Genomic DNA, 14004 nt, shown 5'->3' with positions numbered 1-14004 from the left:
TTGACATTCGCAGCAAAGGTGACCTTTTTTAAAGTTTTCTGACTTTGTCTGGCGCATGCAATTATCATTGTCTCTCTCTGTTTGTTGCACGGCTTTCGTCGTTTCTTCCTTTACCACACCTGTATAACAACTAAATTCTCAGGGACACCCTGTATATAAAGTAGGCAATTTGCATGTCAGTCAAACAGTTTTTAGGTTGTAAGTGTCAAACAATCAATAATTTTCAAATGATCGTAATCAAAGAAAATTCAAAATTATGTCCGTTTCCTTGTTTTTCCGTTACTTATTCGACGTTTTCGTTCCTCGTCTCAAACACACCAAACTACTGGGAAATAGCGTGTTGAAGAGACACTTTAGCGAAAATCGACACTGTAGAAAAAGTTCGGCAAGTGTGGTCTACAAGATTAATTTGGCTCAATTCTACAACGGATGCAAACCGTTTTACAACGCAAGCACTTACGAGACTTTGGTGAAACAAAAATCGAGCGAAGAATGCGAGAAAGATAGCAAGAAATCCAGTGACAACAAGGATTTTCCAGGTAGGAAAGTTACCTAAACGATATTAGAATTTAATAAGTAAACACGAGCAGGTCGTCATAAGTTTCATAAAGAGGTGGAAGCAGCCTTAAACGACCAAATTGAGATGGAATTCAACGCTTCTTTTGCCTATCTATCTATGGCCAGTTATTATGGTAGAAGCGAAGTGGCCTTACCGGGATGTCAAGGATTTTTCATGATGATGCATCAGTAAGTTCATTATTTATTTTGGTAGAAAATTCCCTACAATTTCTCTTACTTAACATTTCCCTGAATTTTGCTACGTGGCCGAGTTACAAGGGATTGAAGTTCAGTAAGTGAACCATCAGATACATTACGCTCATTAAACATTCCTAAAGAAATATCTCCCTTCTGATGCCCTTAAGGACAAAATGTCTTTCTAAGGTTTTGGTAGAGAATTAAATTCCCTACAATTTGTGTTCTTTAACATTTCCTGAATTTGGCCATCCGGCCGAGTTACGGGGGATTTAATTTCCGTAAGTAGACATTCAGACGCTTATTTGCGCTCACTACAACATTCTTAAGTATCTCCCTTCTGAGGCACTTAAGGGCAAAATGTTTCTATAAGATTTTGGTAGAGAATTAAAATAATTTTATCAAACGGTAAGAAGTAAGAATCTGTGCATCGGAGTACAGGCAACAGATGTTCCGAAAGGAGCTAAAAGAAATGTGGAGTACAGTAAAGAAGGGAAACAATCGTTTTTCTCGTAAGAACTCTCTTCAGAAACATCATAATTGAACAAAAAGTATCAAATGAATGGAAAAGCAGCATAACGATACCTATATTTAAAAGGGCCTGAAAACAATCCTGGACAGTTATCGTGGAATAACGCTTCTCCACAGCATCCTCCAAGCCTTCACTAGGACTTGGTTAGTTACAAATCGCGAAGAACAGCAAGGTTTTCGAAAAAAAACATGTCTACCATCTTCATTGTGAAGCAAATAACAGAAAAATCTGTAGAGTTCAATAAACCAGCTTATATGGGCTTTGTCGACATGACTAAAGTTTTCGATAGGGTGCGATTGGCGGACATCATTGAAATAATGCGAGAAAAGGAAGTGAACCAGTACACAGGAATAAGACAAGATGACTCTCTTAGCCCATTTATATTCAACATGATTATGGACAAAATTGTCGGAGATCTACCTAAAAGAGCAGGATACAAAGGGGGAACACTTACTTCAATGTTGTCTGCTACGCAGATGATGCGGTGCTCATTGCGGATTCTAGAAACGACCTTCAGAGATTACTTCACTCCTTTAATGAGTCAGCAGAGGAATTAAATCTGGTCATTAACACAGACAAAACCGAATGTCTCGTATCATCAAAAGAGTCAACAAGATGCAAACTGGAGATGGACCGGAAAATTGTAGAACAAGTAAATCAGTTCAAATGAATCAGAAGCGAAGAGAGCAGAAGCGAAGACCTTAGACAACGGAGCAAGATACAAGACATAGGAAGGTGGGTAAGAAAAGAAAATAGTGGAATAAACACGTAAATAGAATGGAAGACAACAGACTTGTAAAAATCGCAAAAACAAACCTCCAAACGCTGAAAAGAGTGCTGGACATCAACGTCCATAATAGGACAAAACAGGCATTAGCCTACCTATATGGAAACCCATATTAGAAAGAAAGAAGAAGAAGAAGGTACGATTATAGTGGGTGATCTTCCTATCTGTGACAATATGTGTTTGTGGTTTTGTCTCGTACTCTACGTCATAACATCGGCTGGTACGTGGTGAAGTATGCCACCAGCTGGGGGAGAGCCTAACTGATCTCTGAAATCTCGCGATTTGTGTGTCATCATTAGTTTTTGTTTTGCTCTTTTTGTAAGAACAAAAGTTCTTGCAATCTTTCTATATAACCGATGACGTACTAATGGGTCTGGATCTTAGGAAGGAACATAAATTTCATGTGGATTTGGAGAATAGCGTCATCAAGACTAATCGAGACGAGTTTAGTGTGAAGATGGTCGAATAGACAACAATAAAGGTTACATTGCAAGGAACTAACGTGTCCAGCTCTAGAGCCATGGAGGCAAGACCTTGTCGAGAAGGCTGCAAGCGGCTTAACATGGCTGAAAATAAAGCGCCATGCAGAAGAGGACACAGAAAATATTGCATACTCATCATCGTCGAGACAACGACATAGGAGTACCTGTGAAAAGGACCACTGAACAAGTTCGACGAAAGAACAAGTTTGGAAGAAATCGTTGACAAAGCAGATGCTTTGGAACCGGTAGCAGCGGAATCCAAACTGGTTACTCCTGTTCGTTAGGAAGGAAAATTGGCCAAGTTACAGAAGAAGGGACCATACAACGTCGAGAAGCGAATAAGAAATGGCGGCCACAGAATACAGCAAGGACTTCGAGTAAAAATGAAAGTCGTTTACTTGAATAGTCTTCCACCTTTCCGACTACCCAAAGCTGGTCTATGTGTTCATCGGGACGATCAATTTTAGAAGGAGGCAGTGTTACGAAATTGACTTTTTGTGTTACTCCGTATAAACTTAATTCATTTCGTCTTACCCCTTATATTACATTGTTTAGGTTCTAGAACGTCGTAGTTCAGCTGTTTGTGAGAGAGATTTATGTCGCTTTGCTCCTCGGGATTTAATCATGACATACTTTTGGACCAAAAAAATTAATTGGACCAACCACATGATTTAATGGGATTTTACTAGATTGTTCTAATTGTTCTTAGGGAAGAACACGAGCACGCTATAATTTTCTTAAATTACATTTTGATGCGCGGAGGTCATGTTCGAGTCCCAATGGTTAAACCACCAGATAACCGCGAATGGAAAAACGTGACTAACACATTTGCAACTGCGATACAACTAGAGTCGGAAGTTAAGGAGGTTTGTATCGATTTTTTCGGCTACAGGGTGTATTACAAAATAAACAGTTTGACTCATTCGGTACTTTGCAAAATACAGGATAATTTTTCTCACAGTTTAAATCAGCAAAGTTGCTGTATCTTTCCTGATACAACGCCAGATACAATTTTGACGTATGTCAATCATTGTCAAACGTTTGACAAATTTGGTTATTTTAAATGGTACACCCTGTAATTTGTTTTGCTCAATCTGAAGATCTCTTTATTCTGATTATTAGCAAATATTTTAGTGAGGTTAGTTGGTTACTTTTCGAAAAATATAGATTTTTTTGTATTGGAAAATACAATTCACTATTACAATCATTTGCAGTCATTCTAATAAATTTTCAAAGACAAAACGTTGAAGATCAGTCAAATTTCATGGAAATTAACTTATTGAACTATTTGCAGTCATTCTAGTTAATTTTCAAAGTCAAAACGTTTAAAAACAGTCAAATTTTATGAAAATTAACTTACTGGATCATTTGCAGTCATTCAAGTCAATTTTCAAGGACAAAACGTTGAAGAACAGTAAAATTTCATGGAAATTGACTTACTGGATCATTTGCAGTTATTCTAGTCAATTTTCACCGTCAAAATGTTGAAAAACAGTAAAATTTTATGAAAATTGACTTACTGAACCATTTGCAGTCATTCCAGTCATATTTCAAAGTCAAAACGTTGCAGTTGCAACAGTTGAATGTCAATAATGTCATGAAAATTGACTTACTGGACCACTTGCAGTCATTCTAAGCAATTTTCAAAGTCAGAATGTTAAAAAACAGTTAAATTTCTAAACTGGCGATTTTATTGACATTGAAACTGTCATTTTTAGTATCAATTAAAAATGTAACGTAAAAGTTCAATCAAATTGACGGAAAAAAGCAATAAAAATCAACGTTTGGTAAATATTTTTTGTAAAACGCCCAACATAACCTCAACAAAAAAAAACATTTAAAATAAGACATGTGTCAAAATTGACAAATACAGCAAGCAAGTTTGCTAATTTAAACTGTCCGTACTGTACCATAGTAAAATATAAACAATCACCCTGTATAAGTGACCTTTCATCATAGTGTCAAATGTCAATGTGACTCTGTACATCTCATAGAGCGAGCAGAGCCTTTTTGACGTCACAATGACGTAATTTGACAGTTGGTCAAATTATGGTTTTGCCAAATTACGTCATTGTGACGTCAGAAACGCTCTGCTCGCTCTAATGGAGCTTAATCAACATTTCTAGAAATTGGAGGAGCTGGTTGATTTGTCGGAGAAAACACTGCGATCACCAGTTGGCAGACTTTATATCTGGTGATTTCCTAGAAGAACAGGTAATATTAATAACTTGGTTTTAAAACATAGAAATTAAACAAATTACATACTGTTTCTAGAACAAATCTATTCAGACGTTGAGCAGGTTACTGGCCAGATCCAAATGGTTAATAATGCGGTAGGAGAGTTTCTGTTCGATCAGCACCTGTTCCAGTCTTTCGTAAAAAGCAAAAAAGATAATCTAATGTTCGTTAGTAACTTGCCAGAGGAGACGACTGATAAAGTGTATAAATAAAAACTGAAAATTCGTATATTGGATTCCTTCTTTGCTACACGTAAAATTTGATTAGAGCATGTTGATTATATTTAAAAAAGAACGTAAAGAAATTAGTAAAATCAAGATAACAGTAAAAAACTTTGGTTCAGTCAACTAGCTCTTTTTAGAAATGCGTGCAAACACTTGGTGAGTGAGCATATTTTGCCTTTTACCGCAACTGTAGGTTTATAGTGGCTCACACATAAGTTGTAGCTCATTCAGAATTCTCGACTCCTGAGGAGGAAACGAATAACTGCTCTGGATGAGAAGATATCTAGTCTTTCGCTCGTACATCATCCCGTCCAATATGGAGAATCTAGAGTTGGCCAGAACAAGACAGCGGCAAAGTAGATGCATCGATTCGTCGTCTTCCATACACCAGCTTCTTCGCCAGGCCTATCTAGTACAAGTGAGCCCTTAGGTGACAGTGACCGATTAGTACAGCTCCGTCACTGCCCTCAGGTATGGTTCCTACGTTGCAGGAGATTGTTGTTTTTTTTTTGGAGAACTCTCGCATGAACTTCTTGGAGTAAGCCAACCCTGCAGTTCTCAGCCATAAGTCGGACGTGACCAACTCTTCTCTTTGCTTCACCATGTGCAGGCTGCGTGGCGGTTCTGGGACGATGAAAGCCGCCTCCAAAAACAGCTTAGTAAATTCGTCGGCTTTGGCAATTTCTATGAAGTCGGAATGACCCGAAATCCAATCTCCAAGAGTGTTAAGAACTTCATGACAACCCAGGAGCGCCTTTGACACAAAGCTACCTGAAGAGAGCCCGAATAGCGGCCTCACTGTCTGTCCCTGGAGCAAATCTCTATGGCGCCGAGTTTAGCATACAGTATTTGCTTCAGTCCCTCTGGCAGACCCTCGCTTTGTTTGATTACTACTTTATTATTGATATTAATTTGATTATCCAGCCAATTTACCTGCTGTGTAAACGTTTCTAAACCTTGAAAGACTTAAAATTGACTTTGAAACTCACTGATTCACTTGGGAAGTGTGAAAATTGTCTTGAAAGTCCATAAATTTGACTATCAAACCAATTTCAATGCTCTGTACACATTTCCAAACCATTAAAGACCCAAAATTGACTTAGAAAACTCACTGATTCACTTGGAATCTTTGAAAATTGACGTGAATGTCCATAAATTTGACTATCAAGCTAATTATAATGCTATGTACACATTTCCAAACCCTGAAAGGCTCAACAATGCAATTTATAACAGTTTTATCACACAAAATTACGTCCAGTAACGATTATTCCAATTAAGAACGTCGTTGTTTTTTGGACAAGATCATAAAAGCTGAGTAAATATTATGGCTTCGGTTTTGTTGTTGCAAATGCAAGAATTATTGTTATTAGTATCAGTTGTGGTTACAATAGAAAAATCCATAATATTATGTTATTTAAATTTTATATTGATACATAGTTCAGGCGAATTGCGCCTTGACAAAATTTGAAAAAATTAAGAACTTACTTTTGCAAAATTGGATTTTTTAAATAAATTTTTCATAAATCAGTGTAAATTCAAACATTGTTTTAAAAGCTGATTGCATTAATTAATCCCATTCTACGCAAAAAAAATACAAAATAAACTGTATTTCCTTTATTGAGATATTAATTTTTTTTCTATTTTTTTTTTGTTTTTGGTATAACATTTGAGCCAATTATTTTTTTTTTTGAATTTTTGGGACAAGTGATGTTTTACAAAAATATGTTAAACTAACATTGTAGATCATGCAAAATACCTATATAACTTTTATGGAAATCAATTTTCTAACATAATTTCTAAAGAAAACTCTTCCTGACTGTACCAACTATTTTACTATTTTTCTAGGTTATTGGATAGGAAATTTACTTGAGGATTTCAAAAATATGCCTAAAAATGTGATACGGTGACTACAAATCGGTTTTACAGGCGATTTCGTCGCAGACTGTTCTTTAAACCGACATTTTTACTGTTTAAATTTTGACTTGCTCCCAGACTGTACAAAATTTTTTAATATTTTTTTTTTAGGTTATGCATAGGAAATTTAATGAAGATTCCAAAAATATACTTAAAAATGTGATCCGGATACTACAAGTGGGTTTTATAGACGATTTTATCGCAGACTGTCTTTAAAACTGTGTTTCTGGCAGTTGAAAGTTTGACAGCGCTTTTTTTCCTGACTGTACTGACTATTTTACGGTTTTTTAAGTTATTGGATAGAAAATTTAATGAGGATTCCAAAATGTGATGAAAAATTTGATCCTGATACTATAAGTGGGTTTTACGGGCAATTTTGGTCGCAAACTGTCCTTAAAACTCTGTGTCTGACAGTTCAAATTTTGACAGCGCTTTTCTGCCGGACCTGTACCCAATTTTTTTAGTGTTTTTTTTAGATTATCGGATAGGAAATTTAATGAGAATTCCAAAAATGTGCTTAAAATGCGATCCGGGCACTACATGTGAGTTTTACAGGCGATTTTGGCGCAGACTGGTATTTAATCCGTTATTTTTACAGTTTTAAACTTAGACTCTTCTTCTTGAAGTGAACCAATTTTTTGTTTGTTTTTTTTTAATAGAAAATTTAATGATAATTTTAAAAATGTGCTTAAAAAGGTGATCGGTCACTACAAATTGGTTTATAGATGATTTTGTCGTAGACTGTCCTTAAAACTGTGTTTTTGGCAGTTGAAAGTTTGACAGCGTTGTTTTTCCTGACTGTACCGACTATTTTACTCTTATTTTAGGTTATGGGATAGATAATTTAATAAAGATTCCAAAATATGCTTAAAAATGTGATCCGGTCACTACAAATCGGTTTTATAGGTGAGGACTGTCCTTAAAACTGTGATTATGGAAGTTGAATGCTTTTTGGCATTTTTCTCAGAAATTTTGAGGTTATGCAAAAAGTGACCAGAATAAAAGTTGTACACATTTTTTCAATATCTACAACTTTCCTATTATTTACTTTTCTGTAGGACGTCAAGGTGTGCTGAAAATTGCCATAATAAGATGTCAACCCCTATTTACTCTTTCCAACCCCAGCTCAATCATTTTTTAATTTTTTTTTCGTTTATTATAACCTCCTTGACCATCTCCTTATCCTGTTCACCATTTTTTTGCTTAAAAAAAAGTTAATTTGCTTGGACTAATAAAAAAATACAGTGGCCAGAATAACATAACACAAAAGCAGAATGCAACAATTTATCGGGACACCCTGTACCATACATATTTGTTTACAACGCACGGTAGTTCCAAGAGCACTATACAGGGTGTACCTAAAATGTGCTGAATAATTCTTACCACAATGTTTTTGATGTTTAAATATGACTGTTGTCTAACACAACTTAAAATATAACGTCTCAAAAGTATAATTTATTTTTTTGTAAATATTTTTTTAATAATTAGCGTATTGCTTCAAAATTACACAGATTAGATGATAGCATATTTTAGCGACACCCTGTATAAACCAGATCCGGCGCTGGGTTGCAAATTTGGTCGACGTTGCGCAATTCCACTCACCAAAGAGGTTCGAGAGAGCTTTCAGTGCTGTTTTCAGTTTCAGTCGTTTCAGCTACGTGAAAACTCGATTTTTAAATTATTGACTTTCAGTAGCATTTCATTATGACGGGACATTCCCAGGTGCGACAAAATTTCCATAAGACTGCGAGGATGCCATTAACAAACAAATTAACGTGGAATTGTCAGCCAGCTACACATATTTAGCTATGGTAAGTCTCTCTAATTATATACGACTAACTGGAAGTTTTTCAAAATAAATAACCGATATATTTAATTAACCTAATTAAATTAGCCGGTAATTTTAAGGTTATTAATACAGTACTTAAATGAATCACACAGTGAAAAAGTGACAATTTCCTTGTGCTAGTAAACAATTGCTTAACTTTAATAAAAGTAATTGAATTTGTTCATTGATAGCGTGCCATAAAGTTAATAACCCGCAGACAAATGAGTAATGTGTTATAAGCCAGCCAAATTGAAATGCGCCGTAAAAGAATATTGATTGAACGATGCAAGTAAACAAGGCAATATATTGCAGTCAGTGCAGTCGCAATTACTAAAACTCTCTTCTGGGGCCCTTTGAGGGCAAAATGTCCCTCTAAGTTTTTGTAGAAAATTAAATTCTTACAATTTTTGTTTTTAACATTTTCCTGAGTTTTGCCCTGTGATCGAGTTACGATGGAATTTCCGTAAGTAGACATTCAAGCACTTTGCACTAACTAAACATTCTTAACCAAATATCTCTCTTCTGAGGCCCTTAAGAACAAATGTCTCTCAAAGGTTTTTGATAGAGAATTAAATTCCCTACAATTTTTGTTCCTTAAAATTTCCCTGAATTTTACCATGCGACCGAGTTAATTTTGAAAATTCAAAGTTATGACAAGTGTGACACTTTTTAAGGCGTGGCAACCTTAAAAAAAGACATTTTGACAAATGACACATCACGTCATTTTTGTATTAATCATCTGAAAACATTTAGGCAGTAAAGTTAATTTTAAAAAAATCAAAATTTTTCCACAAAGTCGAATGCCCAACCCTTCAAGTTTTTTTTAAAATTTTGGTATTTAATTTTCCAAGGTCAAACGGTGCCTTGTACAGAAAAAGTATAGAGATTATAAAAGTTACATCCCATCGAAGTACGTTTGTGGTAAAATTTCAAATCTCTAACTTTAAACGTTCCTGAGATATTGATCAAAAACTATAAAAACAAAAATTAAATTTGACGCCCTCTAGCGGCCAAACGTGGCAACTTAGCCTTGTCCGCTCCACGTCACGTGATAGCCTCATTTATTAGCATTCTTTTGTTATATGGTGAGTTTATAAGGAATGTTTCAATAAGCGAGTTATTCACGATTATCTGGAAAAGTGCACTACAATTTAGCTCAAATTAGGAATTTTTGGGCCTACTAACTAACCGCGGCCATATTGGATTTTGCTTTACCAAAGTGACCTTTTTTAACTAACTTTAACTTGGGAAACACGAATCTGACGTCCATTTTGCTCTAACCTGCACCGTTTCGGAGATGACCTTGAAATTATGTCAATTTTGACAGTTTTTAGGACGTGGCAGTCTTAAAAATGCCATTTTTGGCAAATGACACCATTACATATTTTTTCTAATATTAACCTGGAGGTATTTAGGCAGCTTTTGTCCTTTAACATTCCCCTGAATTTTGCCATGTGACCGAGTTACGATGGATTGAAGTTCTCTAAGTAGACATTCAGACACTTAGCACTTACTAAACATTTCTAAGCAAATAACTCCCTTCTGGCGCCCTTGAGGGAAAAATACCCCTCTTAGGCTTTCGTAGAAATTTAAATTTCCTATAATGTTTGTCCCTTAACATTTCGCTGAATTTTGTCATGTAACCGAGGTTACGAGGATCGAAGTAGACATTCAGACACTTAGCACTTACTAAACATTCCTAAGCAAATATCTCCCTTCCGAGGCTCTTAAGGACAAAATGTCTCTTTAAGATTTTGGTAGAGAATTAAACTAGCTACAAATTTTTCCTATAAATTGTTTCTCAACCCCGGATTGATTGCAATATGCACGTAATTCAGTCAATAGATTTGGCATTGTAATATTGCAGTTAATTTACTTTTTGCAGAGCACAGCAGACAATATAGTCTAATTTAATAGCTGTTATTGTACTTAATAGGAATGAGACAGAAATAGCCGTAAATTAATGTAAAGTGCAGGATTACGTATGTATACAGGATGGTACCTACAATTGTGCTATTATTGCTATACCAGGGTGTTGCAACTGAACTTCTTTTTTCTTCCTTATTCGAGTGATGAAACGAAATTTTGGAAAAATGTAAGCAGTTGTTAGGAGAATAATTTATACTTACTTCTGTGATCCTGGTAATAAGTATTTGTATTAGAAGAGCAGAAACGTAAGAAGTTAGTTAGTTACATTTTCGTTACTGCTGATACACTAAATCTAGTATTTTGTATTAAGAGAGCAGAAACGCAAGAAGGTAAAATTGTGTTAGTCCTGATATTCGAAGGGAAACTTAAAGTACCATCGTTTGACATTTTGTGACGCCATCCTAAATTACTTTTATTTTTATTGTATAATAATCGATTGCATTTGCGCAGGCGTACCATTTTTTCAACGAGACGACGTGGCCCTTCCAGGCATTTTAAGTATTTTTAAAGATGCCGCAGCCGAAGAACAAGGACACGCCGAACTTCTTATGGAATATTGAACCAACGTGGTGGACGAGTTGTGCTGCACAACATTGAAGCCACCCGAAAACAGGAATGGGGATCCGCCCTCGAAGCCATGAGTGCAGCGTTAGAGCTAGAGAAATCTGTAAATGAGGTTTGTTCTAGTATTTTACGCACAAGTAGTTTCTGTAATGTACTTTTCACGCTACATAAAGTTTACTGGGAGACTAAACTCTTTGTAAACTGCTTCATGAGCGAAACTCCTGTTCTCTTATAGAGGACTGAAAAAGAAGACTTACCCACGAGGCCATAGCTGATCTTTGACACAAATAAGAGGTTTTATGTCTTTAAATCTTCATTCGAGGCATGATACGTTATCTTGTTCTTTTAGCCCTTGATATGTAAATAACTATTACTAAGCCTACAAAAGCTATTTTCTTTTACATATCCAGTTGTGCGTAAAACTGTATTATACGATGGTCTAGTACACTTGACCAAATAAAAACATTCTGCTTCGTGTCAGTGTTAACTTTGGCTCCGTGCGTAATTTTGTTCTCTTAGTTCTTGTAACACAAATATCTATTACTAAGCTCACAAAAGCTGCTTTTCTATACAGAGCCAGTTGTGCGTAAAACGTTATTTTACGTAACGTGAGCCAAAAGAAGGTCTAGTACACTTGACCAAATAAAACATTCTGTTTCGTGTCAGGGTTAACTTTGGCCCCGTGCGTAATTTTGTTCTCTTAAGCTTCTTGTAACACCAAATATCTATTACTAAGCTCACAAAAGCTACTTTTCTATACAGAGCCAGTTGTGCGTAAAACGTTATTTTACGAGTCATGGGCCGAAAGAAGGTCTGACTAGATAAAATAATCTTATTTGTGTCAAGGGTCAGCTTTGGCACCGTGTGTAATCTCTCACTTTCAACCTTCTGAGTTCATACAATATTTTACCTCTTATAATACCTTTTCTGTATTATTTCAGAGCTTACTGAACTTGCACAGCGTGGCATCAGGACACATGGACGTGCATTTGTGCGATTTCCTTGAAACTCACTATCTTCAAGAGCAAGTGGATAGTATTAAAGAAATTGCCGATCACGTGACTAATTTGAAAAGGGTGGGAGAAGGACTGGGAGTGTACATGTTTGATCAGAAACTTCATTAATAGAATTACTGTTGTTAAATGTATTATACGGTTGTGGTAAAAGAAAAACCGCGTGACTGACAGAGAAACATAGATAATTACATGCGCGAGACAAAGACAGGAAACAAATTCAGAGAAACGTTACAACATCGTAGATAGCAAGATCGTCGTTTACTTGGACTTTTTTTTAGGTTTTCTGTCTTTGCAATCGCGCATGCAATTATCAATTTTGTGTCTCTGTTCGTTACACGGTTTTCTTATTGTCGGCTTCCTTTACCACACCTTTATGTGTAAGTTAGTCAATTAATAATTGCATTTTTTATTATATGAAAACAAAGTGCTTTAAAACCATATTTATACGTATATGTCAATAAGCTATTTTTGTAGATTATTTAGTTGTAGCATTCTATTCAATTATATGAAAATAACGAATATTCAAAACTAGTTTTGTTAAATAAGATAAAATAAATTTTTCGATTTGATGATTCTGTTATTTGTTAAACAAAATATTATAATTTTATATTATTTTCTTTTTGTGGGTTATGTTATTACAAGATTTTCATACAAAGTATAATTAACTGAGAAAATAATCCTTTTTAAAAGTGGCTGTGACGTCAGAAATAAATTAAAATTTTGATGCAATTTTTTAGGACAAAATATAACAAGTCAAATATATCGGAAACGGGTTAGAGTCACGCAAATTTGCAAGAGATCAAAATTGTTCAGAACAACTTCTGCACCCAATGACTAGATTTACACCCACTTAGAACCGGGTAAACGCCACACAACTGCCAAAGCGTTTCTTAAATGTTAGTGGTTTTCCTTTTTTGTTTTTTGAACACCCTGTATATGCTGAACCGTGTTGCGGTCAAAACGATGTGAAAGAGCGCTCCAAGACAACTTTTTGTGCTTTTTACAGTTGCTGAAATCCGAAAAATGGCGAAGATACAAAATTTTCAAAATTTCGATTCAAGTTTCAATAAAAAATGTAGAAAAAGTCGAATATCTCTGAAACGGTTAGAGTCACAGAAATTTTGCAGAATACGAAAAATGTCCAGAATGAATTCTGCACCCAGTGAATTAGGTTTACAACCAGATAAACGTGGCCACAACTGGCAGAGCGTTACTTTAAAATTTAACTGTTTTTCTTGTTGTTTTTTGAACACCCTGTATATGTTCAATCATGTTGCAATTAGCACGAAGAGAAAGAACAGTTCCAGACAAACATTTTAGCTTTTTACAGTTGGTGAAATCGCAAAAATTGACGGAGATTACGAAATTTTCAATATACTAATGCAAATTCCAAAAAGGTCGAATATCTCAGGAACGGTAAGAGTAACGAAAATTTTGCAGGAGACCAAAAATATTCAAAATGACTTTCTGCACCCAGTGGACTAGGTTTACACCCCCTCAGAACCGGTCACAACTGGCAGAGCGTTGGTTTCAAATTAAACGTTTTTTCTTTTCTTTTTGTTTTTTTGAACACCCTGTATATATTCAATTACGTCGCGATTAGCACGAAGATAAAGAGCAATTCCAAACGAACATTTTGAACTTTTTACAGTTGCTGAAACAGCAAAAAATGGCGGAGATACAAAATTTCCAAAATAATGATGTCAGTCAAAATTAAACTGTTTTTCATTTTGTTTT

General features: G+C 35.4%; 2 protein-coding genes across 2 annotated transcripts; both read left to right on the top strand.

Moving 5' to 3' along the window:
• Positions 1-177: 177 nt before the first annotated feature.
• On the top strand, positions 178-5020 carry LOC145735913 (soma ferritin-like). The gene is given in 7 exon segments (XM_081990055.1): positions 178-539; positions 591-747; positions 3264-3420; positions 4681-4710; positions 4712-4768; positions 4829-4871; positions 4874-5020. Coding segments are annotated over 7 exon segments (858 nt in total). The 5' UTR covers positions 178-256; the 3' UTR covers positions 5005-5020.
• Positions 5021-8174: 3154 nt separating this feature from the next.
• LOC145735914 (ferritin, heavy subunit-like) lies at positions 8175-12836 on the top strand. Its single transcript, XM_081990056.1, is given in 6 exon segments — positions 8175-8668; positions 8671-8741; positions 11138-11146; positions 11149-11239; positions 11242-11363; positions 12193-12836. Coding segments are annotated over 6 exon segments (510 nt in total). The 5' UTR covers positions 8175-8634; the 3' UTR covers positions 12376-12836.
• Positions 12837-14004: the final 1168 nt, after the last annotated feature.

Source organism: Ips typographus, linkage group LG11, assembly GCF_016097725.1.
Source record: "Ips typographus isolate SLU linkage group LG11, UJ_Ityp_2.0, whole genome shotgun sequence".
Taxonomy (NCBI): Eukaryota; Metazoa; Arthropoda; class Insecta; order Coleoptera; family Curculionidae; genus Ips; species Ips typographus.
The sequence above is the reverse complement of the archived record's forward strand: the minus strand, read 5'-3'. Positions and strand labels throughout refer to the sequence as shown.